General features: G+C 46.1%; 1 protein-coding gene across 1 annotated transcript; it reads left to right on the top strand.

Annotated features, from left to right (window-relative positions):
* The first annotated feature begins 4238 nt into the window (after positions 1 to 4238).
* On the top strand, positions 4239 to 9681 carry FAM110A (family with sequence similarity 110 member A). The gene is made up of 2 exons (XM_077460441.1): positions 4239 to 4370; positions 6718 to 9681. Exon 2 carries the CDS (start codon positions 6802 to 6804, stop codon positions 7792 to 7794), a length of 993 nt encoding a protein of 330 aa, XP_077316567.1. The 5' UTR covers positions 4239 to 4370; positions 6718 to 6801; the 3' UTR covers positions 7795 to 9681.
* Positions 9682 to 10063: the final 382 nt, after the last annotated feature.

Below are 10063 nucleotides of genomic sequence, written 5' to 3'. Positions count from 1 at the left end.
AAAAGGTTTTATTAGATGGGTTGGTTACATTTTCCCTATGCACATTATTTATATATATATATATTGTCTGTATGTAAAAAGGCCCGTACACACGATCTGACTTTTTGACAACAAACATGCAAATTAGCTGTTTTGAGGCAACATCTGAGACCGTGTGTACACTCCATCGGAGACAAACTTTTTCGTTTTTCATAGGACTTTTGTTGGCTGTGCGAAGAGGCAAACTTTTTGGCAACATAAGTCCGATGGAGCAATGTCCGATCGTGTGTACACAAAACCATCAGACTTTTGTACAAAGTACAAATGCGCATGCTCAGAACCAATGCAAAAGATCAGACAACAATACAGAAGTTGACCAAGGGTGGCGCTGGAGTAATTGAACGTCCTCTTTTGAAGTGTCGTCAGTACGTTGAAACATCACTATGTTTGTGTTTGTTGCCTAAAAAGTCTGATTGCGTGTATGCAATACAAACTTACGGCCAACGCCCTTTGTACAAAAGTCCATGGGAAAGTTTGTACAAAGTCCGATCGTGTGTATGGGGCTAAAGTCATACAGGGGGGCGGGTTTTCCTAGTGAAATCATCAGATGGCCACGCCCCATGGCTATATAAGAAATGGCAAACAGCGAGAGACAACACAATGAAGACAGCTTTAGAAGAAGATCGGCTTGTTTTTCGCTTTTAGCGGGTAAGCGTAGACGAGGAAGAAGACAGCTCAACAAGAAGAAATTACCGTAGGAAGGTATCGGAGAAAAAACACACGGAACTACGATGGGGACATTTTTAATGGACTTGTCTAAAATCGTCTATTTTATTTTTTTTAAACACTTTGCTGCTTTTTGGGGTGAATGGGTACAATGTCCTCCACACTCATTCACATGGGGGGGCTGGGATCCGGGGGCCCCCTTTCTTTAATGGGGCTTTCAGTTTCTAATGAGCCCTCTGCCCGCAGACCCTCACAACCACCAGTCAGGGTTGTGGGGAAGAGGCCCTTGTCCCCATCAACATGTTTTTACTTTCTGCTAGGGCTGTTACTGATTAAAATTTTCGTGTTCAATTAATCTATTTTTTTTTCATCGATTAATGGACTAATTTTGATTAATTATAACGCACATACAGATCCGACTACACGATATACAATCACCGACACTAGTTAGTTTCCACAATCCATGACTTAACTTCACAGTTCACACAAATATGTTTTAAATTCAAACTGTAGCCCTGACGTAAGTCTTTTTTTTTTCCCACAGTAGAGCGACAATCCCTCCACCTCCGGTCTTACTAATCACTCTCACCTTATGGCATGGACCCCTGTGCAAACAGGCGGTCATGCAAGAGCGTATCAAAAGGGTTAACACGGACCATAAACTTCTCTCACGTCTCCTTAGATCTCAGCAAGGACGCCGGGTCATGGGTAGAAAGAAAAGATCTAAGTGCTCACCGCTTAAGTATAAGATTAAATTTTTGTGTTCAAAACACAAACAACTCACATAAAGATGATAAAAACACAGCTTGTAAAGCCGACAATCGTGTTAGTTCCGTAGGGCAGCAGCGAGTGACGTCACGCGTAGCTCCTCCCCCGTACATGTTATGTTCAATCAGAACTTCAACGTCACTGGACTCCTCCCCCCTTCCCTTCGTTAGCAGACGGAGGCACTTGGGGAAGGGGGGAGGAGTCGGTGTCCGTGACGTCACCGGATCTTCGACGGAACTCCCTGAAGACACGGAGAGGTGAGTACCGATCAAAAGAATTTTGATCGATCAAAAAAATTAATTGAGGAATTAATCTTTCATTTCAACAGCCCTACTTTCTGCTATAAAAAAAATATGCAATAAAAAATTTAAAACATTGAATTTCTTCATAAATTTAGGCCAAAATGTATTCTGTTACATATTTTTGGTAAAAAAAAATCCCAATATCTGTATATTGATTGGTATGTGCAAAAGTTTAGGCGTCTGCAAACTATGGGATATACGCTGAAATGTTGTATTGTTTTCTATACTAGTAATGGCGGTGATCAGCGACTTATAGTGGGATTGTTATATTGCAGCAAACAATCTGACACTAACTGACACTTTTGACACTTTGTAGGAACCAGTGACGCCAAGGCCTCTCGCACATGACACTCCAGTTTGGGTATCTACCTTCAGTTGTTTTTTCTTTTTTTTTGTATGTATGTATGTATGTATTTGCGTGTATTTATGTGCATTTTTGCGTTTATATGCAGACGTATTCTCGCGTTCTCTTTCTGCACAAAATGTAAATGAGCATTTGTGCATATTTGCGTGCATGAGGTGTAAATTACTGACCAATAAAGGGATTTTTCTATTTATTCATTTTTTTACTGAAGAATAGCTCGTTTCCGCGCCTGTGTGCATAGACACATTACCATTAATGGGCTGTATTAGCTCAGTAAAAAAAAAATCTGTACCAAGCTTTTTTTTCAAGCTGTAGTGTGCAAGAGGCCTAATACAATGAGTGCAAAAAAAACAATGCACTGTCACTGTACTAATAATACTGGTTGAGATGTGGTTAAAAATCCAGAGCAATCAAAGGGTTAAATGTGTGCCTAGTCAGTGTTTTTGTATTTACTGTGAGGTGCTTTTATTAAGGGATGTGCTGGATTTTATTCCTTGCTCTGCAGGAAAACAAAACCCAGTGCATCCCCGCTGACAGGACAGAGCTCTTCCTTGTTTACATATGCATTCTAACTACATTCTAACTAAAAAGGGACAAATAGAAAGGAAAGCGGGACAGGAGGATTTCCCATTCAGCACAGATGACTTCTGCGGGTCACAAAGGAAAAAAAGGAAATTGAAGTGTTTTGCACGTTTAAAACGCATGGAAATTTGCGCAGCATCATTCACACGATGGCGTGCGATAGCGGGGGCCATATTTATGCGTGTTTTGTGTGCCTTTGTGCATTACATACTGAGGCTGGGTTCACACCTATGCGTTTTTTCATAGTGTTTGCAGAAACTCGCTACTGTCCATTTAACATTATTTCTTATGGATCATGTTCACATCTATGTCGTGTCTACCGCTGCGTTTTTTTTTAGAAAGGTTCAGGGACTTTATTTTACATGTAGCAAGGTGCATTTTTGCCTCCAAAGACTTCAATGGAATTGCATAAGAAATGCATGCAAATGTGTTTTTGGTGTGTTTTTATTTTATTTTTTATGACAACACACACTTCCCCCTGGCAACATTAACCCCTTGGTGCAGGCTGCTGCCAGACCTTTAAGGGTTTTGCTATGCCGGGAGGCAGGGCGGGGCTTATGGCCACGTGACTGTTGTGATTGGCTGTCGCATGATCGGAAAAGTTCAGTTTGCAAACGGCGGCTGGGAACTTCCCCTTCCTATTGCGCTATTGCACGCAAATATGCAGCCGCTCCGCGCCAGGGCCCGCATATTTGCATGTGCCAAGAGGTTAACATAGCTCCCAACTGTCCCTGATTTGGAGGGACTGTCCCTGATTTGGAGCAATGTCCCTCTGTCCCTCTTTCCCCCTCATTTGTCCCTCATTTTGGTCTGATCTATAGAGTTGTATATAAAATAAACTTTTTATCTATCAAAAATTGTTTCCCAGCGCTAAACCTTTCATCTGATTTCTAAATTGCTGCATTTGTAAATTCCAAAAGCCAATATAAAGGAATAGTAGTGGTAAAAAAAAAAAAAAAAAAAACACTTGTGGGTTTAACCAATCTTGTTATTTTGTACAATTCTCCTTTAAGGGGGTGTGGCAAGGGGTGTGTCCTATGCCTGCATACTTTTGCAGAAAAAGTTGGGAGGTGTGGGTTAATACATCCCTAAAATGCATAAAAAACGCACATAAAAAAACGCAAAAGGTGCTGGAAAAATGAGCCTCAAAAAAAAAAAAATGCACGAAGCGCCCATGCATAGGTGTGAACCTTGCCTTAGGGTAGCCCATTTATTTTAGTGGACCGACCTTTGCGCCCCCAAGGTAGCTCCTATTGAGCTTTGTGCGATTTGATGCATTTGACATTCGGTTTCCAATGCGATTTGTGTCCGGACCCCTGAGAACTAGATACCTGCTGAGCAAAAAAATAATACATGATATAAATAAACAGAAGCTTTTGTGCATGCCAGCCAATCAGGAATGTGCGCTCACACGCAGCGTGGAATTTGGTTGGTTACTGTAGCTGCTTCCCCCATTCGGCGGTGTCTAATGAAGAGTTAATTGCTGGAATAGTCATTCCATTACACAATCAGGAAGAGGTGTGCTGGCTGTGGGGGCGGGGTTATACATAAGGCCAGGTGATCAGTCCATGTAGACACAGTGAGGAGTGTGGGAGCACCTTGACCCCCTACTTGTGTGTTGGCGGTCAGTGACCTGGATGTGACATTGGGTAAGGATACAATGGTGGAGAATTGGGATTTATGTAATAACAGGCAGGGGGGAGATCCTTGTGATCTCAGGTGACATTCCTCTTCCATTTGTACTAGACTGCTCAGTCTGCATGTTACTGAACACACAGGCGTATTCCGGGGAGGGGGGCGGCGGTGTTATCCTTTTGTTTTTATTTTAATCCTGTAGCCCATTATTTGGAATGAGCAGCACTTTCTCCCCCTTCCCCCCCTCCTTGTCGGTGTCAGCTCTGATGGACAGGTCATTGTGATTGGGGTGTAATTGGATTGCCTGCCCCCCCCCCTTTCTCTCCTTTTATTTCCAGCTATCTTACAATAGGAGGGGGGGCAGAAGCTTCTGCTACACCAACCCCCATTCTCAGGGAAGGCTTTTTTGTAATTTGGGTCACTAGTTGCCCTGGAGATGCTTGGCTGCCCACCCAATATTGATGACATGCGGTCATGTGACCGCCAGAAATGTCACCCGGTGAAATCCGCAGGCAGAGCACATTTTACGTGCGATTTATAACACGGAGACCCCTGACTGTACAATTACACGGCATGCATATTGTCATTGAGGAGTGTCTTTGGATTGTAGACTGTATGTCCTTTAGATGTTTAGGTTTTGTGTATATGCATTGGAGGGGGGGTGTAGTGTGTGTGTGTGTGTGTGTGTGTGTGTGTGCGCGCGCGCATTTGGGGCGTGCAGGTTTTGTATATATGTATTGGGGATGTAGGTTTGTATGCATTGGGGATTTAGGTTTGTGGGGGGGGGGGGGGTTTAGGTTTGCATACCGTATATGCATTGGGGGCTTAGATTTGTGTACTGTATATGCATGGGGGGGGGGGTGTTCTAGGTTTGCATACTGTCTATGCATTGGGGGGAATTTTAGGTTTGCATACCATATATGCATGGGGGGGGGGGGGTTTAGGTTTGCGTACCGTATATGCATTGGGGGGTAGGTTTCGGTACCGTATATCCATTGGGGGGGAGTTAGGTCTGCGTACTGTATATGCAGTGGGGGTTTAGATTTGAGTACTGTTTATGCATGGGGGGGGGGGGGTCTAGGTTTGCGTACCATCTATGCATTGGGGGAAGCTTAGGTTTGCATACCGTCTATGCATTGGGGGGTAGGTTTTAGTACCGTATGTACATGGGGGGGGGGGGTTAGGTTTGCGTACCGTATATGCGTTGGGGGTTTAGGTTTGTGTACCGTATATGCGTTGGGGGGGGGGGGGGGGAGCTTAGGTTTGCGTACCGTATATGCGTTGGGACCTTAGGTTTGCGTACCGTATATGCGTTGGGGGTTTAGGTTTGCGTACCGTATATGCGTTGGGGGGGGGGGGGGGGAAGCTTAGGATTGCGTACCGTATATGCGTTGGGACCTTAGGTTTGCGTACCGTATATGCGTTGGGACCTTAGGTTTGCGTACCGTATATGCGTTGGGGGTTTAGGTTTGCGTACCGTATATGCGTTGGGGGGGGGGGGGGAAGCTTAGGTTTGCGTACCGTATATGTGTTGGGACCTTAGGTTTATGTACCGTATATGCGTTGGGGGTTCAGGTTTGCGTACCGTATATGCGTTGGGGGTTTAGGCTTGCGTACCGTATATGCATGTGGGGGGGGGGGGGGTTTCGGTTTGCACATGTGCACTAAATGTTTAGGGCTCTTTATGCACCAAATAATGTAAACCTTTTGCAGGAGCACTGCTTATAAAAATTCTATTTACTATTCAGGGGCATGTGGTGTATAAACACTCGGAATCCCAATGAATGGTAACATTTCAGGAAATGCACAATAGGCACTGTGTGTGTTTTCAATCTTGCTCCCTTCTAAAGGCAGGTGACGAGGGACTACAAGTGCCAGCTTGCTCACGTTTCATAGACGTGTGCCCAACAGACTGTCATAATTGGAGGAATTAATCTCCTCCTCTTCATTGTAACTTTCATCCTTTTTCTTTTTGTCCCAGAACAGGGACTAAATGGAAATTTCCAGGCATTTAGTTGCAGATCCGGGGACAGATGTCCAGGGAAAGGAGGGGGGGGGGGGGGGGATTGCTCTCAGAGTCGGCGATGCTGGTTAGTTATTCCGATGCCAGTAACTGCCATTCAGGGTGGGTGGGAGCTTCACGTTTTTTGAAGAGGTGACTGGGAAAGGATTGGGAGAGAGCAGCCGGAGGGGGGAGGAGAAGAGTCCACTTAGTGTAAAGGGAGATCCCGCCTCTAGCTGTGTGATCCTGTGGCTTTGTGTGTTTGTGATGCTGTCAGACCGGCACGACACTTGTAAGCCGCTACCAGTAAGTCGATCTTTCTCTCTCTCTCTCTCTCTCTCTCTCTTTGCATTGCACAGGAACGTGGAAGAAGTGACAGGAGGCCCAGGAGATGTGAAGAGCGCTTGTCATCGCAACGAGGTGTCCACTTGCAGGAGGTGACCATGTCTGTCGGCACATTGCAATCGGCTGGTATGGGAGCCCCGCTCACTTCGGTGATGCCCTTTCGCATACTGAACAAAGGCCCCGAATACTTTCGGCGTCAGGGGGAGAACGGAGCTCGGAAGCCCAGCGCGGTGGAGAGGCTGGAAGCCGACAAGGCAAAGTACGTGAAGAGCAAGCAAGTGGCCAGTACTAAGCAGGAGCCCATCAGGCCAGTCCTGTCCAGACAGCCGCTCTTCTCTCCAGGTGTGCGGAGGGTGCTGCTTACCCCGAGTCGCAGATGCTCCCCCACCGCCCCTCGCGGGGAGAACAGAGCGCCCAAAAGTTCCTTGAATCTGGAAATACTGAACAATCTGATCAATATCTGCGACAGCCCACTGACCTCTCCGCGGGCGGACAAACCTCCATGGCAGGAACCGGAGAAGATGCAAAATTCATCCTCCCCAAGCACCCCGGTCAGCCATCGGACTCCCAACACAATGGCGGTGCGCAGAGTGGACGTTCGACCAGGTGACGTAGCACCCCACATTCAGTGTCCGGAGATCCTTGTTAGCGCATCGGTTGAGTCCCCCTCACAATCGTGCCTGCCAGTTGACAGCCCCCTCTGTTCACCTGCCAGCACCCCGAACGACCCCGGCAAAAAACAAACCCTCCTGCACCGCTCCAAGTCCGACCTGAGCGACCGCTACTCTCGAGCCAGCGCCAACCTCGAACGTTTCTTCAATTACTGCGGCCTGGACCCCGGCGAGGTTTCTAATATCGGAGCGGAGCACTTTGTCCGCGCCAGCTCCGACATCGTGTCCCTCAAGATCCACAGCGTCAGCGCTGAAAGTTCTGAGTACGCCCAGTCTCAGGTCAGCGTGGCTACCGCCGAGGAGACGCCGGCTTCCACGCGGATTCCGTACGGGATCTCCATCATCGAGCGCAACGCCAGGGTCATCAAGTGGCTGTATGGACTGCGTCAAGTCAGAGAGGCCCAGAAGTTGTCCACGTAGTTGGGGCATGTATGGACTCTGTGGACGTTATCTGTCAAGACTGAAGAGCCGGGCTCTCCTTGTTACATGGTACGACCCCTCTGTTTGGGAGTATTGGAAAGTTTCATAGTGTTAGGACTGTACTTTTTTTATTTTTTTGTTTTAATGTCCATCCTAAATTGGGACTCGGGATTTGCCCGAGGAGTTGACCTTTTTATCGATTCGATCAGCCATCATCCTTGGGCACGGCATGTTTTCCTCAACAACGGACACCCCCAGCACTCAGGATTTCTACGCCATCTCCATAATGTGCGGACAGTAGGAGCCAATCGGATCTTTAACTGGGACGCTCAGCCATCCTCCAATGGGGGGAATCGAGCAGATAACTATAGGAAGTGCAAACAGGAGGGTGCAAACGAATGGCGCATTACCAAAAGATCTATAACTAAAATGGACCGAAAAAGCTAAATTCATACTTGCAAAAGGGGGGAAAAAAAATGCAAGCAATCGAGCCAATAACAGATCCAGTGCTGGTAAAGTGTCACCTGATGCAATGCACCCACAATTGTGGCAAGCTGTCATGTTTCAGGGGACACACCCCCTTCCTCAGAGCTGTCGTGGCTCGGAGGAAGGGGGTGCATCCTCTAAAACGCGTTGGCTTGCCACAATCTTAGTGCATTGGATAATGCTTCAACAGCACTGGATCTGTTAGAGGGGAAAAATGTAAGCGTTTTATCCCACCGATGACTATGAATTTGGCTTTCCTGTCTATAAATCTGTTTTGGAACTACATTTCCCATGATGCTTGTGCACTCTGCAGTGTAGTTGAGCATCATGAGAAATGTAGTTCCAAAACATCTGGGGTACCGAGGTTCGCCAATCGCTGCACTAGGAGTTTTGCACCCTCCTTTTTTGCTTTTCCTATGGCATGTTTTCCATCTGCTGTGACAATAATCCTCCGTAGCATCGTTTTTTGCCAAATGTATCTTGCAGACATTTCCCAGCTTGCTGGACACTTTTTTGAACTGTGGCTTATTAACTGTTTTTGCTCATCTGTGTGTTTTTTTTTTTTTTTTTTTTTTTTTTTTTTTTAATCAAAATAAATCCACACTGCTTTCATGTCGGCAGGTACAGGAAAAAATGTTGGAGGTTATGTACACACAGCACAAGCCAGCACTTGGGAACTGCACGCAGCTGTGGCACCGTACCCGCAGCTCTGATCCTCCTATATGTGTGTATAACCAACTGTTTTGCCAGTTGTTTGTTTTGTTTAAAGCAGGGTGGATGTATTGTTTGCTAGGCTATGTGGGCTCAGTGCCCATACATGTGCTTAGCATAGACATAAGACGTATTAACAATCTTGTTTTAAAAAAAAAAAAAAAAAAAAAAATCCATAAACTGGAACCAACATCTAATATTTTATCTCGAACTTGCCAATTTCATGACTGTTATATAGGTAGCCTTAGCAGGAGGGCAGTCTGTGACTCGCCTGCCATAGTGGCGCGGTCAGACATGCCACATTGGCCTCGGTAAGCCACAGTTGCCTCCTCCTGTTTTGAATTCCGTAATTATGCAGTATGTTGTACAGATATGTATTCGTAACATGCAGTTCTCACTCTGGAGGGACTACATGTCCCAGCATGCCCTTCAGCATGCAAGAGTGTTGCCTTTTAACAGCTGGAAGACTTGCATATGTGTGCCACACACCCTCTGTAGACTCACTATTATGTGCGCTCGATACAGTTTAGCTATGCCTTAATGCTGAATTACTTGAATCAAACCTCTTCCAGCCTGAGGCTGTTACAGGGTGCCTGGACTTTTATTTTCAGAACATTTACTGAGCCCTTAAAGTGTGCAATGTTACCCGAATGGCACGACCTGTTTTATTAAAAAGCACAATAAACCTTTTTTTTTTGTAGCTTGTGTCGCTGTGCAGCTGTGAGCTTAATGCATGCCGGTAATGTGTTTTGTGTCATGGTTGGGAATGTCTTTCAATTACTTCTTTAGGGCCAGGTCACACCAGACGCACTTCCGTTCGCTTTTTTTCCTGCACTAAAAATGCATGCACCGTGTTTTCCATGTATTCCAATGGCTCTAGTTCACACCATCTGGTCAGTTTCTGGTGCAGAAACTGACCGCAACTGACTGGTGCAGAAAAATGGAACTGCATCTGGTTTGAACTGGCCCTAAGCTATTCCAGCAAGGGCTTGTCAACATGTAAGGTTTGGGGGAGGGGGGGGGGTGGTGGTAGAACCCTGCTTTTGTGCTGTGCCTTTACCCACCCCCCCCC

Source organism: Lithobates pipiens, unplaced genomic scaffold (genome assembly GCF_037356315.1).
Source record: "Lithobates pipiens isolate NorthernLeopardFrog02 unplaced genomic scaffold, aLitPip1_a1.2 Scaffold_28, whole genome shotgun sequence".
Classification (NCBI taxonomy): Eukaryota; Metazoa; Chordata; class Amphibia; order Anura; family Ranidae; genus Lithobates; species Lithobates pipiens.
This window is presented reverse-complemented; position numbering and strand designations above follow the sequence as displayed.

What these genes read in the sequence shown, in the direction of transcription:
- FAM110A (XM_077460441.1), top strand. Translation starts at nt 6,802, where the DNA reads ATGTCTGTCGGCACATTGCAATCGGCTGGTATGGGAGCCCCGCTCACT.